This window comes from Rhinolophus ferrumequinum, chromosome 6 (genome assembly GCF_004115265.2).
Source record: "Rhinolophus ferrumequinum isolate MPI-CBG mRhiFer1 chromosome 6, mRhiFer1_v1.p, whole genome shotgun sequence".
Classification (NCBI taxonomy): Eukaryota; Metazoa; Chordata; class Mammalia; order Chiroptera; family Rhinolophidae; genus Rhinolophus; species Rhinolophus ferrumequinum.
In genome coordinates, this window is record NC_046289.1 from 33,383,525 (window position 1) to 33,409,184 (window position 25,660).

Below are 25,660 nucleotides of genomic sequence, written 5' to 3' on the forward strand. Positions count from 1 at the left end.
GGACATTAGGACATTAGGCTCCGGTCAGTGTCAAATGTGTTTAAGAATAAAGCTTCAGGTCTATCAACCATGACCAGATACAATAACCAAACCTCGAACCAGAATAAGGTTTTAATCAAATAAAGATAACACCTTGGCCTCAGTTATGTTTCAGCTCCAGACTCATGCAAGTGGAATGGCCCCACGGCCCGCATCCCCTGGGAACTGGACAGAGTGAGGCCGTAAGTGACAGCAGGATCTGATGCCGTGGTCAGCTGCTCCCTGCCTTAGCCCCAACCAATCAGTAGAGTCGCCAGCCCAACTCCCAGAGTCACCATGATTAAAGAGTTCTCCCTTATAATAACCCAGCCACTGGAGGCCATTGGGAAGCCAGGGCTTTGAGAGCACTGGCTCACCTATGTCTCCTGGCTTGGCACCAATTCCGTAAATAAACCTTCACTTTCTTTGCTGCAATTTCCTGTTTGTGTCTTGTTCGGCTTGGATGTGTGCAGTCAAATGGACCATCTGCGTCTGCAGTGACAATCTGGGGAAGAGGGAGCCCCGCCTTCTTGGCCACATACACCCAGAGTGGAGCTTTTGTCTCCTGAGCAGGGTGGCGGGTGGCAGCAGGTCATGGCTCAAGTGTCACTGACTCTTGCTGTTCTTACCGAGATTTAGTAGATTTTCTTGAATAAAAGTTTCTCTCTATGCTGTATTCCCTACAGAAAATTTCAAGAAACTTTACATGGTTTTCTAAAAAAAAATTTTCACCAGTTAGAGGTGTTTTGCTGGGGAGTAGATCCATGGAGCTCCTCATACTGTCATTTTCCTGGGGATGCACTTAAAGGCATAATTCCTGTCCTCAAGTTGCTTGCCGTCGAATGCAGAACAATTCATCTCAAGTCGATAATTATAATTTTATTGTGACAGATACTATGAAAGAAGTAAGTGCAATGTAATATCGGAACACCTAGGAGAAACTCCTAACCCAGCTCCTGAGAGGAAAAGCTTTCTAAAGCAGGGAGTTGTGAAAAATGAGGAAAGACTTTAGATGAAGATGAAATAGGAAGAGGGCTGCAGACACAGAAAAAAACACGTGCAAAGGCACAAAGAGGTAACAGAGCAAGTCAGGTGGTTACATCACTGGAGCACAGGATGCAAGGGGAAGAAGTTGTAATACTTGGAAAAATACACCGGAGATCCCAAGGCCCAGCCCGCTTTGTGCTGGGAGATTTTCTCCCTGGATTTCTCAGTGTTCCTCCACGTTCTGAGCCTGCTAAGCAAAGGATGCCTGAATATAAGTCTTAAAGATAGAACACTCTGAAGAGATTTAGAGACTTACCTCCCCTGGAGCCATTTGCTTACAGATAGGTAAAGGAAAGATGAAGACCTTCCCTTCTACTTCCCCCACCCCCAGAGATTTGTTTGCGTTCCACAGCAATGTTCTAGCATCATCAACAAAGTTCTGTAGGGGAGGAAAGACAGATGTGCCAGCTACTATATATAAGCTCCAGTCTCATAATTTGGGGTTTCCCCTCTTGTGGTACAAACTCTGCTGCACATACAGGTGAATATCTGGCCCTCACTGTGTAGCCCATGGGGAATTGGGTCATGGGGACTCAGCGTCAGTATTCTCTATGAGTAATAAACGGTCTGTTCTCCGGTCCAGAGGTCTGATTTCTGTCAGTGTGTCCGTGTGTCTCCCCACCCCCACAGTTTTGGACTTCGCACCATATATAAAAGCATTTGAACTCTCATCTGAAGACAATCAATAGCTACTAATTTTTTTCTATTAACAAAAGTAATCATAGTCCCTATTAATTATTACACAGATACAGAAATGTATTATGTAGGAAGTAAAAGTCCTTTGACACTCCATTTCCCAAGGACAATTACTGTTTCATATTGTTAAAAAGAAAAACCACAGGCCGAAAACGGTGTCACTTGTGCAAAAAGCCCATGATACCAAACCTAGATTTAATACCTAAACTAATTACAGATTCAACTTCTCCCAGGAGTGGAATTTTAAACCTATCAGTCTGGAATTTGCTGCTCCACACTAGTGAGGTAATCAGGCTGATTAAGAGCCCATGCCTGCCCCTAAGGAAAGGGTTCCTTGCCTGAAACAATCTACTATTAACTTTAGTCCCACCCTCCCTCTGCCTATAAAATCCTTCCATTTTTGTACAACCCCTCAGAGGACATTGTACTATTCCTGTTGAGGGAATTTTAAATACGGAAATAGCTATCAGTTTCGTTTTAGAAAGCTCAGTTTGGCAACAGTACAGTGTGGCAGGGATGAGGCAGATTAAGAGGGGAGGAGAGGAAATTCAGACAAGAAGTCATGAGGCAGTACTAATGGACACGTACAGAAGGAGGTGATTCAAGAATATCTAGAAACAAAAACAAAAGAGCTGTGTCACTGGCTTTGATGATACTAAAGCATTGTTATTAAATAGGTGTGATAATAGTACTGTGCTAATGTGAAATACAATATTTAGAAATACTGATTTACAGAATAAATTATGTGATGTCTGAAATTTTTTTCACAATAATTGGTGGGGGGGAAGGATGTGTAAAGGTATAGATGAAAAAAGCCAGGAGTGGGTGATGGTTGAAGCTGGTATTGTGGTTGATGCTGTGATGAGACATCCAGATGTCTCAGGAATCACTCTCCTGGCTGCTGGGTCTGCAGCAAAAGATGCTCCTCACTTAAGGTCATGTCTTTTTTGAGGGGCAGCCCACATCCAATGACTGATCAGTGTAGGTGTGTAAAGGCCCAGCGCTCCCTGTAACTTGGGACAATCCTGAGGGCTATCCTAGTGCAGAGGTCCCACGTGGCTGCTGAGGGAGGTTGTTGGGACTGCATCTCAGTTCAGTTTCCTCCTCTACCCTTTTCTGCTCTTTCCCTTCCACATATGCTATTCCCCCTGCAGTAAATAAAAGACCTGCAATCTCCATCTCAGAGCCTACTTCCCGGGGAACCCAAACTGCACACACTTTGGCATCATTACACTGTTCCCTTTACTTTTGTACATGTTCAAAAGTTTCCATATTGAAACTAGGGAAAGAAAAGGACTGAGTCAGACTGGATGTGGCCGATAAGGGTGTAAGTGACAAGCGACCTCTAAGGCTCTGGTTTTGAACTGGGTAGTGCCATTCAGTGAGGAGGAGGAGCCATTTGGAGGACACATGAGGAGCTACAGTTTTTGAGGCCAAGTTTGAGATGCCTGTGGAGAGTAGTCTGGGCTGGATATAGATTATCAAGATAGAGACTTTCATGAAGAGGAAAGGTAATGGTGATTTAGAACATCTTAGGTGGCCAATAAAAATTCTATTTAGACTTCAGTTGCCTGCACAATGAATGTGTGAGTACCTCACAGAATGGGAATTAACTACACTCTCAATGGCAGGCACCATATTCTGGAATATTTCTATCACCCACGAGAGTCTTAGAATGACACTGTCTTAGTCTGTTCAAGCTGCTGTAACAAAATATCATAAACTGGGTAGCTCAACAACAAAAATTTATTCCTCCTAGTTCTGGAGGCGAGAAATCCGAGACCAGAGTGTCAGCAGGGTCGGGTTCTAGTGAGAGTCCTCTTCCAGGTTGCAGATTGCTGACTTCTTGTTGTATCCTCAGATGGCCAAAGGGGCAATGGAGCTTTCTAGAGCCTCTTTTATAAGGGTATGAATACCATTCACGAGGGCTCCATTCTCATGATTTAATCACATCCCAAAGGCGCCACCTCCAATACTGTCATCTTGGAGGTTAGGTTTCAACATATGAATTTGAGGGAATACCACCATTCAGAACATAGTAAACATCTTGGACTCACTCAACCCTCAGTAATTGTTCATTGAATGAATGGATTTCACTGCAAGAGCTAGAAAATGGTTGACAAGAGGTAAATTCTGAGATGTCCTAAATTAAATTACAGCAGGCTGGAGAGTGGCAGACTCCTAGTTAATATTAGGGGCCAAAACTAACAAAAGACTATTCACATTCCTAAATGTTTTGTTGAAACCTTCAACCGACTTCCAGGCAGCTATCTTAACAACAACAAAAAGTCGATCACCAGACACTACTACATCCCACTTTATACATTAATTTTTGGGCTGTTGTCCACAACTAATCAAGTAGTACATATTTCTGGCTTATGGACTATGCACCTAACCTAGAACTGCCCACCTTTCCTGCCCCCCTTATCCCCCAATGTAAATTCCTTCAAAACAGCTTCCATCTTCCTTCCCCCAAGTCATTGTATAAAAGAGCCCCATCAATCCCAGGACAGTCGCCACGTGTTTCTTTTCCATCTAGCCCTGCTGCTGGTGGTGTAGACTGTTATGTCCCAGGACCTGGTCCTTTTTCTGGCTGGCTTAACACTCAATAAACCCATTCTTTCGCAAGTTTCTGGCTGCGAAGGTTTTTGTTTAACATGGTCATCCTGTTTTCCCTATTGTCCAACTCTGATCATAATTCTTCTGTGGTCCCCATGTCACATGACTTCCTTTCCCATCTTCAATCATGTGTGAGTTGTCCTTGCAAACACAGTGTGGAAGGTTTTAGGAACAAAGGTGAAATCAGATGGAGCCATGCTCTGAAGAGCTTAGTAGGAGAGAAAAGACATGGATAAATGATCATAGAAGGTAAAAAAAAAAAAAAAAAAAAAAAAAAGCAAGCAGTAAAGTAAGCAAGTTAAAGGTGAAGTGACATGGAAGTTCACAAGGTGGCAAATATTTGCAGTTGAATTTGCCCGGGAAGAGACAAAGCTGTGCTGGCTCCTTTCTGATTTGCAGTGTTAGTAGCTCACTTTGGTAAGGTTTTTGCTTTCGATATTCTACCAGACTGCAGAGTGAGGCAACAGTTTATAACGGCTTACCCCACAGTTTGTTCAGTGCTCCTATTAAAGAGTTTGTCATAGCAGTTGTTTGTAGAACCATTAAAAAAAAAAAAAATCCGTTTCCAAGACCAAATATTACCTGGAAATATTTAGAAAGGACCTCCACATAAAATAGAATTTCTTAATGTCTTACTATTTCAAAGATCTCTAAAAGATAGATTCAACTTAACTGTCCAGTTTACTTGTCAGGCTTGTATGTTTCTCAATGCTTTAAAATGCATTACTCTTTGTGATAAACATCGCCCCCGCCTCCCCCACACACCCTACCCTGTTCTTCTCTGTGGAGAATCATCAGATGGTAATGATTTATTAAGCATCCATAAGACCAAAAGAGTTGTAGCACTTGCCTTAAATGGCACCTCTTTGATTAAACATAAGATGACTGAGGCTACCAGTTTTCATCAATAAAAAAGTATTTAAAACATCTTGACCAGTTTTTAAAAAATAGACCATTATGTTCTAGGAAATTCTATTTGAAAGACCATACACAATGAATTTTCATGAAGAAAAAAAATTTAAAATAAAATGTAAAATGGAGTTGGCTGTGGATATACAGAGGTGAGGTTATCTTTTCTAAATAAAATCTGCCTTTGTACTTTACAAAATTGGGCTATCCTAACATACTAATTACAGCAGATTAAATTTAGGGCCCCAAGTTTTTCCATTATTCCATAAACTCACCTCCCTTCTGTCTATTAAGATTATCTTCTCCCAAAGGACTCTCAATACTTGCCCTCAATAAGGTGCAGGCACACAAATTAAAAAAACACAAGGAAATACAAAACAAAAACACCTGGAGCAGCTAAAGTTTCGATTTACTTAATCTGGGACATCTCAAAGTGCTTTATTTAAAATAAACTAAACCTCTGACAGCCTTTAGGGCAGTATATTTAAATAACCAAACAACTCCGCTATTTCTGATCAGATTAGAAGATGACTAATTTTTAAAAAACCGTTATACCGTTAACCAAGGTCCAACTGTTAGAAGACCTCAGATATTTTTCTATTGTACACAGCACAGCTGCACACCCCAAAGCATTAGACTGGGAATTTCGGAGACAGTTCAACAGCAACATATCATCTCATTCCCTCACCGGTCCCATCCCACCTCCCAAACAAAAAATAGTTTGGGAAAGGGCTAGGCGGCAGAACTGGACGAGTCACTTAAGACAAACGGCAGCGCTAACCTCTCGTGCACCAACTCGGCCCCTCCGGCACGGACCGGCCTCCAACATGCGCTCTCACACGTACGCGGGCGCCTGGAGCGGCTGCGAGCGCGCGGAGCCGAGGGCCGGGGCGGGGCTGCGGCGCTGCGGCCGAGCACGTACCCGGGAGTGGCCTGAAACGCAGCGGGTGGGGTGTGGGGAAGTTGCTCCGCGCGGCTGGAGATTCATAGCCTCATAATGTAGTACCAGCGGCACCAGGGACTAAAGGGGTGCCGGGTCTCTTCGGCATCCTTGGTATTTTTCCCCGCTGAGGGTCTGATCACTGCTGCTCTCAGGCAACTGCCTTTCCTCTCCGTCCCGGAATGGAACCAAGACAAGGGAATAAAGGAAATAATATAATACAAGGAGATCGGGTTTCTGAGCAGCGTCTTGGGTAAAACCGTCCACTACAGGTAAGAATAAAAATTATGCCCAAACCTCCGAAAGGTGTGAACACAACAAAGCTCCAGAAGTCGTTCAAAGGAGGAGTTACAGTAAGGTGTAGCTTTTATCTTATAGGTAGACTATTTCGTATCAAATTCTAAGAGTGAACTAATTCTCTGTAAAATCATCTGGGCCAGCAGGTTCAGTGCTATTTAAAGGGATGAAGTATGAGCAAAGTGGTTAGTGGCAGACTTAAAAAAACACCTGAGTAAAAGATTTTTTTTTTACATTTTTGTTCGTTCCAATTAGCAACAAGTTTGCAGAGCTTTTAACTAAACCCTATTGTTAAAAAAAGATTCCGTATTCTTTGCAACTTGTTTTTGACGTTGCTGCATTAGAAATTTGAACTTACAGAATGTTTAAGTTTCTGCAAAGCCAGTAACTTTTAAGTTCATCTTTTCTGTGTTTCAGAGGTTGTAGGGGGAAATCAAGATTTGCAATAATTGTGAGGTTATACAAACTTAAACGTATGTAGTGTGCCATTAAGTCAAACAGCTCTGGGAGAACACCACCATACATTTGTATAGCTTTTTATAGTTTATCACTGTGCTTTTCATATACCACCTCGTTTACCTGAGTTAATGTCTCCATAACCAGACACCTGAATGTCTAGTTCAAACTAAAACCCAGCTCAATAGCACTTCAAAACAGATTTGCCATTCCTTTCTTAGGACATCTCCTCAGTGTCTTGTATGATTTCATTACCTTCAGGAGACACCTACCCTCAGTTCCCTACACCCCCTTTGCTTTCTTCTGTTTGCTACTTAAACAGTTAATGAAGAAAAGGGTACCGTTTCCCCGAAAATAAGACCTAGCCGGACAATCAGCTCTAAGGCGTCTTTTGGAGCAAAAATTAATGAGACCCGGTATTATATATTATTAATAAAATAAGACCGGGTCTTATATTAATTTTTGCTCCAAAAGACTCCTTAGAGATGATTGTCGAGCTAGGTCTTATTTTTGGGGAAACAAGGTATGTTGTGGACTGGCTGGCACTGAAGTGGTTAGTACCAGGGGCTATGGAATCACTGATGGCCAGTTCAAATGCTCTGAACCTTCGGCCACCTCTCCAAGACTAATTTTTCATCTACAAAACGAGAGACAAGTACGAATTCATAGGGGTTTTGTGAAGATTGAGATAACATGCAAAATGCTTAGCAACAAGTCTAGCGTACAGTACTGAAGAAATGTTAGCTTCATTTTAACTATGTGTCATTGCACCCAGCAGCGGTAGGTTCTTTGGGGAACTATTTCTAGTTCCAAGGTTAATAGTGAGGCTTAGAACCAATGAACAAAAATACACCAACTAACCTCCTTTCACATCCTTTGTTCAAATGTGAAAATATTATGGTCATTTATTCACAGCAGCACCAGAGAAGGGGAAGTAGGCATGCATAAGGAGACAGGGACAGTAAGGGGGAAGAGCTACTATAAAAGTACAGGTGTTATACTTCTTGAATAAGGAAAGGCATTATTTTAAAAATATGTGATGATGTGAGAGAGCGCAGCGCTGGGATGGAGGGGCTGGTTCTGCTATTTCAAATAGCTTCAAGCACTCCAGGGGTTTGTTTTTTGAATGACCCCGAGGTGGATACTTGTTTTCTTCCAACTCTACTGTCCTTTAAAGTGTCTTTCTCTTCTAAAACATTGCTCTCACAGGACATTTCCTCAGACTCTAAGTCATTACATAATCTGACCATTTACTAATGTTTGAAGCTAACCTGCTATCAGAACAAGCAGGATATTTGGTGTTTCGGAATATTAGGCAACCACTTTATTCTAAAATACCATCTCTAGTAGAATCTGTAATTAAATGCACAGAACTTCGGATTGTAGTATTTACAGTGAAATATACATGTGCCCCCGAAATCTTATAGATTGAGTCTTAGTATTGTAAACTTTTAAATTTTCATATAACTATAATCACATTTTCTTTATACTAAGATAAAAATAACTACCCTGTTTCCCTGAAAATAAGACCTAGCTGGACAATCAGCTTTAATGCGTCTTAGAGCAAAAATTAATATACGACTCGGTCTTATTTTACTATTAAGACTGGGCCTTATATAAAACCGGGTCATATATAAAGTTTTACTCCAAAAGACACATTAGAGCTGATTTTCCGCCTAAGGCTTATTTTCGGTGAAACACGGTACCCAAGATCCATGGCTTAGTTTATTTTGTTCAGGATATTATTTTGTAACCTCAGGCTACAGGACATAAGACTCTGGCACTACCTATATCATTTGTCTATAAAACCAATTTGTCGTTACCTCTAGGTACAGGGATTCAGTGATTTTCTGTTTCTCTTTTATATCTTTTTGTGCTGTCTTTTTAAAAAATGAGAATGTTTTACTTTTATAATTAGAAAATACAGCGATTTTATAAAAATATACAGGAAAAAAAGCTATTTAAAACATTTTAAATATATGGTATCATAAAACTAAAACAAAGCAAGGTTAGTTCTCAGTTTGATATTAGAATCAGAAGACCTAAGTTTAAACCTCTGATAAACGACAAACTGTTTATCATTTGAGGTCTAAATTCCTTCATCTGTGAATGGGAATAGATTAGAAATCTTTAGAGGACCTTCTAGCCCTTATAACATTATGTGACTATAATGTTCAGGATTTGCTTCACTCATCCCATTCATATTAAAATCCTTAAAATTGTTTTTAATAGGTTCCTAAATTTATAAACAAGTTTCTTTTCTAAAAGCATACTCTTTATAGTGGAACATTACGGTTTGTTCTTTAACATGACATTTAGGGACACACTAAGGTCCCTGTACATTAATACATAGCAGTAAGATAAATGGAGAAATAATCAATGCCAATGTTAATTTTCATAAAATTCTTAAATTGTTGGTAAACAATTTTAGGAGTTGGGAGGTGGTGAAGCAAATATTAACATAAAAGTTGATCAAAGGGGCCTGGTCCACAGAAGATGTTTATTTGAAGTAACAAAACAATACAGTTAGTGTTAGATCCAACCACAAAAAGCAAAAGGAATGAAAAATTTGTACAATGCACATAGAAAAACAAGATGTTTACTGTGACTATATATTTCTAAAATAATACTTCTAAAATTACTCAATTATTGAAATCTATATGAAAACAGAAGGGTGTTAATCGCGACAAAGTGCATAAAACCAAACATCAAATTTTGAGCAAATTAAGATACTAGGCAATTTTGCTAACAAAGCATGATTTTTGTTGTTGTTGTTCACAATGTGCTCAAAACATCTTTACACCAACAGGGTGGGCAGAACATTTAGGTTTAATATCAATTACACAATATTAGCATAAACTTCCACAACTACAGATAGGGTACTGCTTTTCTTTTGAGCTGGCAAAGTGACTACAGAAACATCAAGATCATTTCTCTGAATTGAGAATTTTACCCAAATAAATGCCACATACCTTCCAGATATATGCATATCTTTCTATATCATGTAAATGGCTTTACCATTTAAATAATAAACCATACAAGCATTTAAGAATCATTATTATATGATTAACAATGTCATGTTCCAGGTTTAACAATTTCATAGGCCAAAAAAAATTTCTTCTTAAAAACTAGTTTTATAAATGCAGAATATATTGCATGAGTAACTGCTGGTATTTGTTAAGAAAATATATTGTGCAATTGTGGCTACCACGTACTGCCGGCAAATCATTGTTCATGTAAAATGTGAAAAAACTGAGTAAAAATTTTTCAAACTTATCATGATGAAAGGTTACTGCCTTCTTAAAAAAATTGTATTGGCATCTTATTAAAAATAATTCGATAAGGGACAAATCCCCTAGCCCAAAATAAATAAATAAAAAGGTGCATTTTAAAAATGATGCTACTGCAATGCAACGGTTTAAATATCAAAGAACTGTGAAAATGTGCTGTCTGTGATCTGGCATTAAGGAACATACTAAAAAAGAGCATGAATGTAAATTAAGTAAAAAGGGGATCAAAATTGAATGGAGTTTGTGCAGTATTGTAGCCAGGCTTCTAAAATTAGATAGATATAGAAAATATAAATAGACTGCTTTAGGTAATGAGCCACCAGTGTCCAAAAAAAGGAATGAGATCATGAAAGAGCTCAGTTAACTTGATCCAAAGCTCTGAGTAATTCTTCACCCTGCAGTAGGTTTCTGCTGCCTTGTATAGGCGCATTAACTTCACAATCATAACTGGTCAGCTGTGGTAATCCACTCTCATCCATTGATTGCCCCAGCAGTCTACATGCTAAATCTGAAAAACAAAGAGATACCTAAGTATTCATTCATCTAGTAAATGAATATTATTAAACACCCACTATGTGCTAGGTATTGGGAAAATAATGCAAACAAGCTCCAGAATGGTTTGTAGTCTATGGGGCAAACCATGGCTATGTAAACTAGTTAAGTGCAATCAGGTGTTACTGGTGCTATGTCAGAAATGTTTGCAGGATACAAGATACAAAAGTGTGATAAATCATTGTAGAAAATGGCATAAAAATTTACAGGTATCGGCTTCTATTCAATATCAATAGCACATAGACATACCAAAAACAATTACTAAAAAATTAAAGTTCCATCTTAAAATAGCTATTCCTGTGTTACAGCCATTAGATGAAATGCTATCTTAACTTTTTAATCCTGCTAAGGAATAAAAAGCACTCTCACTTGGAGTAAAGCTCATAAATAAAAAGTCATATAATTCTCTCTGTGATATTCAAGGGCAAAAAGAATAAACTAACCAGAGGGTATTAAAATAATTGTCTTTTGCTCCATTCCATTCTGTTCACTAGATTTGCATCCTTTTACGCGTTTCCAAGAAAGTGATGTAGTAGTTGCACGATCATCTGGCTGCTGCAATAATGTTCCCTAAAAAGAGTAAAGTTATTTGTTTTACTATGTTCAGTTTTGTTTAATCAAAAACTTTGATATCAGTGTAAGTTTAATAACATGTAGGCAGGTTTCTTAAATCAAATACTGCCCCAAATTGTTTTTTTAATTCTTTATCTTAATGCTATGATAAAGACATTTGCCACACATTATGGCTAACGTCTCTGTAAATGCTTTCCAGTTAGTCTTGTTAGTCTGAAAATATTAGTACGGAATATACCAACATTGACTTCACATAACTGTTGTGGGGAGCAACTTAAAGGGAAGAGAATGAGCCTACAAGAGACTCACTTCAGATCGAAAGACACACAGACTGAAAGCAAAGGGATGGGAAAAGGTATTTCATGAAAATGGAAATGAAAAAAAAAAAAAATGGGGTACTCAGCCATAAACAAGAATGAAATCTTGCCACCTGCAACATCATGGAAAGACCTAGAGGGTATTGTGCTGAGTGGAGTAAGTCAGACAGAGAAAGACAGATGCCATGATCTCATTATATGTGCAATCTAAAGAACAGAATAAATAAACAGAAACAAACTCATAGATACAGAGAACATTTTGATGGTTGCCAGATTGGGGGGCGGGGTTGGGGAGGTGGGTAAAAAAGGGGAAGGGATGATGAAATACAAATTGGTAGTTAGAAAATAGTTATGGGGATGTAGGGTATAGCATAAGGAATAAAGTCAGTAATATTTTAATAACATGCTGTCAGATGGGTACTAGATTTATCAGGGTGATCACTTTGTAAGTTACATAAATGTCTAATCACTATGCTGTATACCTGAAACTAATATAATATTGTATGTCAACTATAATTGAAAAATAAAACAATTATTTTAAAAAGGGGAAGAGAATGAAACTGGTGATGATGTTGAGGTGGAATGAGGGGAGAACGTTACTTTTTACTCAGAATACATCTGCATGATTTGAAATTTTCACACCGAGAACATATTCATTAAATATTTGTTTTTGAGAGCATTTGAGATCCCTTTCCCTGGTATACGTCGTCAGTTTGGCTCAAACAAATTCTTATAAGAATTCTCAAAACAAACAAAAAAAAGTTTGTTTATAAGAAACTGTACAAAGTGAAAGAAAAACAACGTATAACTTCTGAAAACACAACTTGAGTTTTTTGGGAGAAACAAGGAATTACTTATGTATGTAAGACTTAGAAATAGAATGTAGGCTAGAATAGAAAAGCAGACATTTTCACACTTACAATTCCTACTGCTTGAAAAAGTGAACCATCATGTTCTATTTTTCGCTTTCTCTGAGCATTCTGCAAAGCTAGTATCTTTGGATTTACTTCTTCCTCAGGAACGGTAGTTCTGAAAAAAATTTTAAATAAAAATATGATTGTCTTACTATTTTAAAAAATATATCAAACTAGCTTTTTTCAACAAAATATATAATGCCTATTTTCCAATATTTAAGAATATAATGTTATATATAAGAGAAGTTTCCTTATTACTAAAGTTTATCAACTTAAAAGCCATAGATCAGGTTTTAAAACAAAGTATCCTAAAACTTGCATTTCCCTATTTATAAAACAGAACTGAACTAAACTTACTAGTTTTGTAAGTCAAAACCTGTTAAATATTGGCCTTTCAGTCCACCTAATACAGATATTCTTGGGACTACTGTAATACAAGATAATTTCACATTTGTATAACATTTTCAGTTGGTAAAACATTTCATGTTCGTTAGTTTATTTTAGCCTCATGCCAATCCCCAAGATAGTAATATAGGTATACAATACCCATTTTATAAAGGAGAAACCTGAGGCCTGTTAGGTAACTATCTCAAAGTCCCACTGCTATTATAATTAACTTCCGATATGGAAGTACATTATAGATCTTATACCCATGCCTCTCCCAATGATCTTCCTACTAAGCCACTTGGTCTTCAGTATTGATCTCACTATCAAACCTGAACTACCTGCATTTAAAATTAATATTAAATAGTGAAGAACTGTTTTATGTGTCAAATACATCAATTTTTGTCATAGCTATTTTGTCTTTTCAACAACTGCCCCATCCATACATAAGGATAATGGCTCCTTGCTCTGGTCCATATAGTTGAGAATGCCATATGGATATCACTCTAACTGCTCTCCTATGCGCAGTTTTGCTTTTTAAAAACTCTATAAAACCTCCACTATATAGACAGACAGGTTTTAAAATCCTCATATAGCTATGTTATCTGTATGAAATGTAACTCAGTGCGTCCTATAAATATCATCTCAGTGGCAGCATTTTTAATAGTTATCTTTAATCTTGGCTCTAAAGCTGTAAGTTGTCTGGTACAGCACTGTAGTATAGCACTTTGATTTTACAAATAATTATCTAGAGAGATAGTGAAGAAAAAGCCTCCATATAGTTCATAAAGTTCATCTCTTAAAGTATGTAGTACATACTATACTGGGACTAATGTAAAAAAACTGCTAAAGTGACTAGATGTTAGACTTTGGTTTTGACAAGTACACAATTGTTCAGAAAACTGAATGTCCTATAGTCCTCTGTAGCAAATAGTAAACTATAAATTAGAGGTCATCACCATTTATATTACTATATTCATTCATCTGTCCATCTTATTGAGCAGCTCCACGTTAGATACTGAGTTAAGTACTAATACCACTAAAATGTCCAAGACACTGTCATTGCCCTAGAGAAACTCCAGCTAAAGTCAGCTGGTGACATAGTCATTTACAACATTATGTAAAATGATTCTTTGTTCATCTCAAGCCCCAGGATCTTTTCCCAGCTCTAGGAAAAGCCTCTCCCAGCGCTCTAGCCCAAAGCAGTGATGCAGGGCGGGAGAAAAGAGCCATAAGCACTGGCCACAATAGCACTTCTTCCTATTACTACTGCCACCGGGATCAGTATAGGCACAGTAGAAAAGGAACCATTTCTCCCCTCCAGACACTGCCCCAGTGACTAGCTAAACTCATTTCCTATGACTACAGCCTCAAATTTAAAATGTCAAATCCCATTACAAATTACATACAAAAATTATAATTTAAAATTTGGTTGGTGTTCAGATATTTGCTGAAATTAGCTTCATAGAAGCACTGTCAAAATCATGCTTAGATTTCTGTGGCAGCTCTTAAAAACCTATTTAACTTACAATATAGCTAATGTTCTATAAATATGTAATGAAAAATAAAAGCAATTGTAACATAAGTAACTATACATAAAATTTAAAAAGAAGTCTTAAAATATCTATATTGAGTACTGAGGACTAAAGACCTTCAGGCTCAATTTGGAAGGGGAATTGGAAATAACCTTAAGTTGGAAGGGCTTTTTGCCAGGTAAGCTTAAAAGGAGCTCCATGAGATGGAAGCAGTGAGGATAATTAGTTTAAACAACTGCAGGAAACTGGGTCAATTTTTGTACATTTACAGGAATTATTGGCTGGATTTTAAAGGAGACCCTCCTACCTCCTACATTCAGATAGGTGATATGATTATTTTAGAATACATAAGCTAATTTAGAAACAGGTTTAGGAGTGCTTGTTTTAAGTTCATAATTTGTATATCAATTTTCTGTACCTTAAAGCGTATACATCAGAAAGTTTGCTATGTTTAGAAATAATTTACCATCATACACATTTTCTAAAAAACAAAAAAAAAGAACTATAATTTTAATGTTACATATAAATACCTTTGACTCAAAGTGATAGATACCACGTTAGGGCTTCTTGGATGAGATTTTTCTGTCTGTTCTATAACTCCTTGTCCTGCTCTTTTTGGTGACGCTGTCTGACTTCGAGTATCACTATATGATGATGTTGTGGTACTAGCAGTTTCTTTAGGTACGTGGGTAGGAGATGGAGATGCAATCAATATTTTAATGTCTTCCATACCATCTTTTGTCAATGTTTTTAATTCATCAGTGGTGGCAGTGGCAGTGGTGGTGGTGGTAATAGCTGGTTCTGGCATTTGAGTCGGCTGGAACACTGTAATTGTGCTCTCACTCTGAGGGCTTGTAGAACTGCTTTCCAATGGTGATAACTGATCGAAGGAACGTAACTGGAAGTCATCATCCATAGGGATATAAGGAGCTAACATCTCCAGGTCTAAATCAGTGTCCTGTAAAACAACAACTATTGAGTTTTTACAATGGCCACACCTTATTAAAAAAAAAAGTTACACCCAAAGTCACTTCAGACTAAAAATTAATAGTTTAATAAAAATATAATAAACAAGTCTGTATACCTGAGTGGAAAATGGATTCTTTGCTTCTGTATCTTCAGCAAAAAGTTTCTCTACCAATTCCAACTTGAATTCATTGACCATGTCACTATCCACATCAAAACAATATTCACTGGGACTGGTAGGCTGTACAAAGAATTAAATATGTTAACTTTCCCTAATAAAGAAGGCTGCATATTTTTTGCTTGTTGTTAGAATTCTCAAACCAGAATTCAGAGGATATGCAACAAAGTCCATCTGTTCTATCAAATTTTATCTAACTAGCAAGAAGTTAAATTTTGGAACTAGCATTTTTAATTAATTTTGCCAATGCTGTAGTCCCCCCCTTATCTGCAGTTTCACTTTCTGTGGTTTCAGTTATCCACAGTCAACTGAGGTCCAAAAATATTAAATAGGAAATTCCAAAGTAAACAACTCATAAGTTTTAAATTTCACATTGTTCTGAGTAGTATGATGAAATCTCACACCGTCCCACTACGTCCGCCCTGGACATGAATCACCCTTTGTCCAGCATATTCATGCTGTATTCACTACCCAACCATTCATCACTTAGTTATCAGATCAGTTGTCATAATGCTTGTGTTCAGGTAACCCTTATTTTACTTAATAATGGCTCCCAAAGTGCAAGAGTAGTGATGCTGGCAATTTAGATATGCCAAAGGAAGGCGTAAAGTGCTTCCTTTAAGTGAAAATGTGAGAGTTCTTGACTAAACAGGGAAAAAAAACCCAACAAAAAACCGGTATGCTGAAGTTGCTCAGATCCACAATAAAAATAAATCTTCTATCAATGAAACTGTGAAGGAAAAAAATCCGTGCTAGTCTTGCTGTCACATCTTAAACTGCAAAAGTTACAGGCACAGTACATGATAAGTGCTTAGTTAAGAAGAAAATGGCATTAAATTTGTGGGTGGAAGACATGAACAGAAAACATGTTCTGATTGATGGAAATGTGTTGTGCTAAAAGGCATTGAGCCCTATATGAAGACTCCAGTAAGGATCCGCTGAAACAAGTGACACCAAGCCATTAGTAAGGGATGGTAACAGATTCAGGAATAGATTTGGACTGAAAAATATAAAAATTACTGGAGAGCCTGCATCTACTGATGAAGCTGCTGCCACATTTTTTGCAGAGATGAAGAAGCTAATTAGGGTTCAGTACTATCCGCGGCTTCAGGCATCCACTGGAAGTCTTGGAATGTGTCCTCCACGGGTAAGGGGGGACTACTGTATACACGTCTGACTATATGTAGTATAACATTTAAAGGTGGATTATGTGCTTATTCTAAAGAATAAAACTCATCTAATAATTCAATTCCCACACGGTACCCTATTGGTCAACAACTAGATGGTATACTCATTGGAACCTACCTTGAACCGGGGGTCACTTCCGTGTGGTGATCTAACAATCTCACAGCTGCTCTGGGGGTTGGAGTGGAGACTTAAGTTCTATTAGTTGTATTCACCTTAATGATTGTACTATTCTTTTATTAGTTCGGAACAAGAATTCTAAGAAAATTATAGCTTTGTATTCTAAGCATAAACTTGTGCTTCTGCTATTGTAACATTTGTTAGATTTACTTTTGTTAGATTAAAAACAAAATGAATCAAACATTTTTGTGCTAGGCAAACCGAGCAACCAGAGCATATGGTGTGTTATTCTCTAGAAGGCTGTAAGATGTCAAATCTCCTCCTCTCATCTTGCCAGCTTGGATCAATAAATACTTAATGTAAAATTACTTACCTCTTTAATTTTACCTAATGAAGACCTATCAAGTTATAATATTGAGCTCTCAGTTGCCCAACTCTGAGCATAGTTTTAACATTAGGAAGCTCTGAAATTCAAGCACTCTCTAGATTTAGAAATAGAGCCTTTGGTCTTACGACATCTTTGGTCTTGGCCCAGCGTAACCCTTAAAGACGATTTTTATTGATTTTATAGCAAAACTAATATGAAGACAGAACTTGCATAAAAAAGTTACTAAGTATTCTGTGTAAGACTTGGTATTTTCATGTTACACTTATCCAGAATTTCAAAACAGTGACTAAATTGGGCAGAGCTTAGGGTCCTTTCCCTTCTAAGCCTTGCTTATAACTCTTTTGCCACTGGGCAATTCTCCAACTCAAAGGGTAATATGTACGGGCTAGAGCTATCGTAGGCATACACAATTTTGTTCTCTGTGGATGTTTAAATTCAAGGCTTTTTTGTCTTACTGATATAAATATATAGAGGAGCAACTAAGTTTTACCTTTTGATTTATGTTAAGACAGTTCCTTCCCATGTTTCTATCTTTGACTAAAACATGCATTGAGGCCCAAGTTAAGCTCTTAACAGCTTTTTTAGAAATTTTTAAAGTGCTAAAATTCATCCAAGCAAAACTGTGACTGGCGGTTCAAATTAAAGTTTGAATCGAATTTATGACTATATTCCTGAACATTAAAATCTGAAAGTTATTTTTTTCTTATTATATCATGACACCTACCTCGGGTGAACTTTGTCTAGTGCTTCCATCAGAAGGACTAGCGGGCTGATCTTGAATCTGAGGCATGGTAAAAGAAAGTTCCAGTGACTCTGGATGTGGTTCTAATTTTAATGCAACTTCCTGGTTGAGTGCAGGGTCAGCACTGCTTCGAAGTGGCTTTGGAGTTTCAGAGGCAGGTAACGGAGACATTGCCAAATTTATATTCTGTAATTTTTCACTGGATGAGGGGAGCATTACATCATTATACAACGGAACTTCCTCAAGTTGTTGGTCATCAGTTTCTGTGTCTGTAGGGAAAAAAAAATCAGTGAATTTAAAGAATATCTAGATTTTAACGTCTACAGAAATATGTCCCCTTTTACCAAAAGTTTCTCTAGTTCACTCAACTAATAAAAATGTCACCAAATTTTCCTTAATCAGAAAGTTTACAGATGTTACGGTATAACCATAAGTCTGAGTTATCTTTCCAACACACTACTGACAACTCTTAATCTATACAGCAGGAAAAAACCCAGTAATTCCAACCTTTTCATACCTTTTATTCATAAAATTTATCCTATTCAGCTTAAACTGTAATTTAAACTGAAACTACATTTTTTATTTTCAATGTTTGATTATTATGTATGGTAATGACTACTTATTTATCCTTTAATCAAATATACCTATTGCAATACAACTCTGCTAAATAGTGGAGAAAATCTGACACTAGGATATACAAATATAAGAGTAGCTGAGAAAAATTAAAGTGGGAAGAAGAAATACCTTAAGGACACTTTGAGGTACAATTTCCAACCATACGACAAAAGCAGGAATGCTGAGAAACTACAGGGGCAAAAATATTTAAGCAAATACCTTCAAGAAGACTACGATAAGCAAAATATATTAAAACCAATGTCCAAGTGATTACCAACAAAAACTGTCAACCTAAAGTTCAGTTAAAATAGGCTTGCATCAGCAGACACAGTTTAGGCAATTAACAAAATAAAGACCCACCATTGCTGCCAAAATCTAAAGATATGATTGTGTCTCCAGCAGCTGGGGCCAGCAAAGTTAAAGCATCAGGTTCCTTCTTAAGTTTATCAAAGAGGCTACTTGTATCTTCGGATTCAACTTTGGTGAAGAGCTGAGTCATTTTCATATCTGAAGATTCAACTGGTTTGAGGACACATTCTGTTTGTTGAAGGGAGAAAATCAAGTCGTGCTGAATAATACCACTGTCAAAAGAGAGAGATGAGTAATTCTTAAATGAGCACCTGACACAATAGGAGTGTGGGGGAGGGACCCCGAAATGACCTTGTCTCTTAAAAAAAAAAAAAATCTAGTTTATGAAAAGGAACATTTTAAGATGCGTTGACCTAATTTCTCATACATAACTTGGTCACATTCATTCAGGGTTAAAAATACCAATAAAGATCTATTAAAATTCACAGTATAAGACAATTCAAATATTTGACTAATTTCAATTAAGAAACTTCAGCTTCCCTTAGGGAAGAGTGGTGGTGACAAAGGAATCAATGGTTAAGTATGACAAACAGAGCTTCCCAATTTTTGTTGTCACACATACTGATACTAGCACCGAAGAACTCTTTGGCACTAATATATGAGGTGTGACCTAAGGATGGTCCTGAATATAAAGATATATAGATAAATGATCAAGGTCTTTGCAAGAGTTCTGCCATATTTTCTTTGGTGGTTGGAAAATATGGTGATGCCACCTATGGGAAAAGAATTAAAGAGGGATGATAAACAGCTCCACATTCATGTTTAGATTATACGTTAATTTTATTGCCCCTTTAATCAACAAATATTAAGTGTTTATTATGTGAAATGAACTAAAGACACAAAAATTAAAGTATCTAACCCTTGCCCTCAACAAGTTTATGTACCCAGTGTGAAAGTAAATGTGCAAACAATGAAAATACAAAGTAATAATTGCTAAAATGGAGAAGGCCTGCTTCAGAGACAGGCCAACAAACTTGGGCTCAAGTAGTTAGTATTTGTTAGGTAGATTGAAGGGGAAAAAGAACACTGCAAGTAACTGATTCTTATGTAATGGGAAAGTCTCAAAAGAACTCTTTGGCACTAATATTAAAACATTAAAAGATGGTGTCAGAATTGGTGAAAACAAAACCAGATTTTAGAAAGGGGTACATCTATGAAATTATGGGAGTTGAGAAGATAATGACAAGAAATGATGCTATGCAAGTAGGTAAGGGTTTATCCTGGGGGTGATAAAGGGATCTTTTAAAACAATTCTAAGGAAAATGGGATAAGCAGATACCAATGCAAGAAAAATCAGCCTGGTGGTAATGTGGAAGATGGACTAGAAGGGGGCAGTCGCCTACTGAAATTGATCAAATGAAAGATTAGTTTATGATATCCATAATATTCACAAGCCCATCAACTAAGAAAAGAGTTCAATAATATACAAGAACCATGCATTCCATTATACAGCCTTTTATATTAATTTCACATAGAATTTCATTTAATCCTCATCTCTCCTGTATGGATGAAATTCAGAAAAATGAGACTTCCCCAATGTTATGGAGAAATGACAGAGCTATGACACAAACCTAACTATTCCAAGGCCAGTATTCTTCCTACAAAAATAACATTACTGCCTTGAGATAATATATACTGACTGTGAATGACTAGAACAAACTAATCCAAAGATTTGGTGTTTCGTTCCAAGGTTTTTTTAAAAAATGGAGTGAAAAGGATGGGAATGGATAGCTGCTGACAGGAGTTAATGGAATCACTGTAGAATAGCTGGCCTGGAAATACAAGTTAGAGTATTTAGGTAGAAATGTAAAAGTAAAATAAAATTCAGTTAATGTTTATAATCTTCTCCTACAAAGGAACTTAAGTGTCTAAAAAGACTTATTAGTTGTCCCCCAAAATATTTTTTCCAAGCTTACCTCACAACGTAATTTACACATACAATGCACTGTGGTTGAGAATTCTTAGTGTTATATATGACAGTCGCTTGAGTTTCAACCCAGACATATCCACCTCTTTTGGCAAGCATCCTGTACTGCCCTGTGGTGACTTGTCCTTTAGTAAACACTAGGAGTAAAATAGAAAGAGTCATGCAGAGAAAATAACTCAATTGTCAATCAAATGAACAGATGCTAAATGTTGGTCATTGTTTTAGAAACAATTACTTTAATGGAATCAGTTATAACTGTTTAAATTCAAAGAGGAAAAGCCCCAACATAGCTGAAAATGTACCCATTTCATTCTTCTAACCCCCAAAATAAACTCCTTTCCTGCCAATCTTCACTTTAAATAAAATGAAAGCCAGAAATGAGGGACAGCAGTGAGTAAAATTCCTTTAATGACTTACATGTTGGAAGCAGAAAGACTAGAAAATGAAAAATCTTGATTCCATGGAGAACATTCAAGAAAGAAGCACTGCTATCATTTCCTTAAATTCCTGCCGTAGTTTCCAGAAAACCAAAGATGCTTCAAATAGCTGTGCTAGCGTATTTGAATCTCAACTGATACCGTTCTGAAGTCTTCTGGCAATTTAGGCAATCTTAATTATTGATTTGGGAGAAAGTACTAAATAGTAATGATGATCTTATCATGAGTATTGGGGCCCTGATTATGGACTTGAGCCTATTCTGTAGTTCAAGACTAATCACACTAAACTCAGTGACATTCAAGCATCCCGATTCACATTGGAGGTCTTCTTTAGGTACAGACTAAACAGGCAAGTGAAAAATTCCAAAGGTTTACTTACCAGGGGATCTTCAAATAACATTTGAGTAAAACTGAGAAACATATCTTATGTCAAGGGTACTTATTATCACTTGTGCATGTTGATCACCTTCACTTTACTAAACAATTCACTTCACTGAACAATTGCTTTCTGAGTACCTTCTAAGTGCCAACCACTGTTCTGAATACTTAGGTATGAATTCTGAAAATGATACTATAATAATCTATATTTTTGAGTTTTTGTATTCAAAATGCCAGGGAATTTTAGATATTAAATGATTCTGCTTTAATTGGTGTTGGTTGTAAGAAATACAAAACATAGATTTAATGATCAAAATCCCTTATGAAAAGTTTTATTATTTAGTTTGGGAAAGACTGGTTAATATTAACCAAAAAGTTACATGTATGACCAAATAGTCATACTGCTGCAAGAGACTGCAAGAGTTAAACAGAGTATCTATGAGTTCCTCCATTGTACTTACTATCATGATGAGTTTTGGTCAGATGATCAGAGTCCAAAGCATGATAATATTCATAAATAGAGCGGCCCAAAAGTTCTTCTGGCTCATATCCCATCAATTCAGTAATTCTGTTAAGTAAAAAAAATGTAAGTACGAAGAAGAAGAGAAACTAATTGATAATTGAAGATTTAGCTTCTCCAGAATAACTTACATGCATTAATCTTCGACAAGTGAATTTTTGAAACTAAAGATCATTTTTCTTTGCTGAGAATAAATTTATGTCTCACCTTTAGTAATTCTGCAGTCACTAAATACAGCACCATCCATTTCCTCTGGTTTTATCCTGTTATTTGACTCTTTTATCCCCTTCACCCAAACTTGTTACCTATTTTTATCACAGTTTATTGTACATACTTTTGGTAATAAGACAGGGTATTAATAGATATAATTAATGCTAAATTGAATGATAAAAGTTATAAAGGTAGTCTCTGGCATTTATTTTAAAATATAGATTAAATCCACATTATTGTACATAAAACCAGATTCTGTGTGTGTGTGTGTGTGTGTGTGTGTGTGTACACAAAACCAGATTCTTTCTATGCCAGTTCCCTTAGACAAAGCTTCACTTTGGGAATCAATATCCACTATAAAATTTTAGTATCATTAACCAGAGTATCCACATTAAATGGGAATAAAAGAATACCTATTATGTTGGTTTTGGAAGGTGCTCTTGCACTTTGTTTTTGAAATTACACAAAATTATAGGAATTCATTTCAGATGAAACAATGGTATCAAATTAAAAATAGACTAGAAAGTAATCCAGTTACCCCTTCTGGTTTCCTGGAATTTCCTTTAGAGAGAGACTAAATCTTACTCCTCTCTGTAACCACAGTCTGAAATTGAACCCATTTCATGAGATAGAGAAAGTTGTCTTAGCACTACTTAGAAGAGAAATGTTCTTTTCTGGGAGTAAAACATGAGTTAAGCTTTTCAATTTCTCAGACTTTGGATTTCAAAGGACTTTCTGAGGTTCAAACAAAAGTTATATAATGTACTGTGTCCAAAAAAAACAAACAAACCCTAATTAACTACAGAAAGCACACAGGGAAGATACCCCTCTTCTAACAAATGTATAAAAATAATATTGTTTGTGTTGTCACACTTTAAGGCAAGATCTGTCATAGTTTATTCCAAAGAAATAAACAGAAAGCAGATTTGTAAAACAACAAAAATTAAACCAAGCCAAGCCAAAATCTAGACTTCTTTACAAAGGGATATCCCTAAACATATCTACACTAGGTGGCAGCATTTCAAAGCAAACTACATACTGTAAAAAGCCAGACCTCTCTCTAAATTACGCTTTAAAAATAATTTTAATTGGTCTTATGTAGGTTATATGTTTAAAGAATATTCCCATGGAATTATTTTTTTCATTATTTAAACTTTTATACACCTGGCACTGTTCTAGGTATGAAAATGGAAGACAAAACTCATCATTGTGGCTAATTTTCTGGTACACTACACTACTTAATGGAATAACGTGGTAAGTGCAGTGATGAGAATCTGTTGTAGGAATTGTAGAAAACAACCCTACCCAGGAGAAAGGAATGATGGGGTAATGGAGAGCTTCCTATAAGAGATTTATGCATTGAAGTATAGAAGAGAGTCGAAGAGAGAGCAAGCCATTTCAGGAAGAAGGTCTACCACAAGCAAAGACAGAGATGAGAAACTGCTTGACACTGTACAGGCAACAAAGACTCTGATGTTGTTAGTGGGGGCAAGTGGAAAGAGACGAGGCTGGGAAAGTAGGCAGGAAGATCAGATTAATGAGGGACTTGCATAGCATGTTGAAAAGCTCTGATTTGTTGAGATGTCAATCAGTGCTTCTCAATCTGAGTTACATCTACCACTAAGGGATGCAGAATGTCATAACATAGGGGCGGACTGTGAGCTCAGTTGGTTAGAGCACCATGCTCAGAACACCAGGGTTGCCGTTTCGATCCCCACATGGGCCAGTGTGAGCTGCACCCTCCACAACTAGACTGAAACTACTTGACTTGGAGCTGGTGGGTCCTGGAAAAACACTCTTAAAATAAATAAAAGTTAAAAAAAAAGTCATAAATAGCAAATATTTTCCTGGAAGGTCAATTTTATTCATATTTGAGGAAGAAAGGCCAAGTTAATTTAACTTTAGAGAATCACACAGCTTTTATTCTGTACCAAAGAGAGGAAAAGTGATCCAGAAAATTTGATCAAAAAGTATTTTTAACAGAATAGGAAACCTGTGGTCTAAAGCAATTATACAGTACACCATCCATTCATTTTAACTCTCTTGAGGGCAGGAACTGTTAATCTTCATTTCTACTTTAGTGCCAGTTATAGTGCCATGGCACATAGTAGGTACTCAAATAAATGTCCTGAATGATTATAAATGGAAATTGGTATAGTAAATAATGGCTGCTTGTGGGATATTCTGGATGTTAAAAGTTTGATACCTTAGATTTTCTTAAAATTCGGCAAAATTTTTTCTATGTCTTCCTTCTTAGGGGTTATAGATGTAAAGAAGTTCCTAGAAAAAACTCTAACCAGAAAACTAACAATTTCCTGGTCAAAGTCAAAACCTTACTTGGCTATGTCTAAGTTGGCTCGCTTTACTCCTCTGTCATGATCTTTCTGCTAATTTTCTGATATAACCAGAAGGGGAATGTCACTCCCTCCCTTTCTAGCTCCATTACTTTCTTTTCTCCCCCGTCTTACCCTACACTTTGTTACTAAGTCAAACAAATAAACAAACAAAAAAATCCTCTAAAAAGAATGGGCGTTTCTGTTCTACCATACACTCACATGAATACTGACAGTAAACACCATAAAATATATCGTAGCTCTTTTATCTTCATTTTTCTTAAAGCTGACACCAGAGGTAACCAGCATTCACTAACAGTACTAGGCACTCAACAAACTCTTTTAATCCTTACAACAGCCTTTTGAAGTATGACCCTTATTTTAGATAAGGAGGATGAGATTTAGAACAGTTGAGTTCTAAGGCCATGCTGTAAGTACCAGAGCTGCAGGCCAGGACTGAATGCAGGATTATGTGATTCCAAGCCAACACTTGGTCACATTGCATTGTCGAGTGGGGTGGGGGTTTCTTATCTACATTAGGGCCAAGTGCTTAAAACTGGTTTTCTCATATAATCTTCAAGATGACCCAACTAAAGTAGATGTTACTAAAGATGAAGAAACTAATACTCAAAAAGAACTAATGTGTCCAAAGTCATTTCAATATAGGCAGCAGTCAGGATCTAAAGTCTGGCTACAGAAACCATGTCTTTAGCTACTGTTATACAGTCTTACAGTAAAACAATAG

General features: G+C 36.9%; 1 protein-coding gene across 1 annotated transcript in view; it reads right to left on the bottom strand.

Moving 5' to 3' along the window:
* Positions 1-9,462: 9,462 nt before the first annotated feature.
* The window catches only part of HIF1A (hypoxia inducible factor 1 subunit alpha), a 41,346-nt gene continuing 25,148 nt past the window's right edge, over positions 9,463-25,660 (bottom strand). Inside the window, exons 7-15 of the mRNA XM_033108589.1 lie at positions 22,314-22,420; positions 21,027-21,174; positions 19,102-19,322; positions 18,109-18,395; positions 15,632-15,754; positions 15,078-15,505; positions 12,635-12,743; positions 11,268-11,394; positions 9,463-10,780 (exon numbers count right to left, since the gene is read on the bottom strand). Of these exons, the coding sequence (XP_032964480.1) occupies positions 10,629-10,780; positions 11,268-11,394; positions 12,635-12,743; positions 15,078-15,505; positions 15,632-15,754; positions 18,109-18,395; positions 19,102-19,322; positions 21,027-21,174; positions 22,314-22,420 (1,702 nt within the window). The 3' untranslated portion in view covers positions 9,463-10,628. The remainder of the gene's footprint in view (positions 10,781-11,267; positions 11,395-12,634; positions 12,744-15,077; positions 15,506-15,631; positions 15,755-18,108; positions 18,396-19,101; positions 19,323-21,026; positions 21,175-22,313; positions 22,421-25,660) is intronic.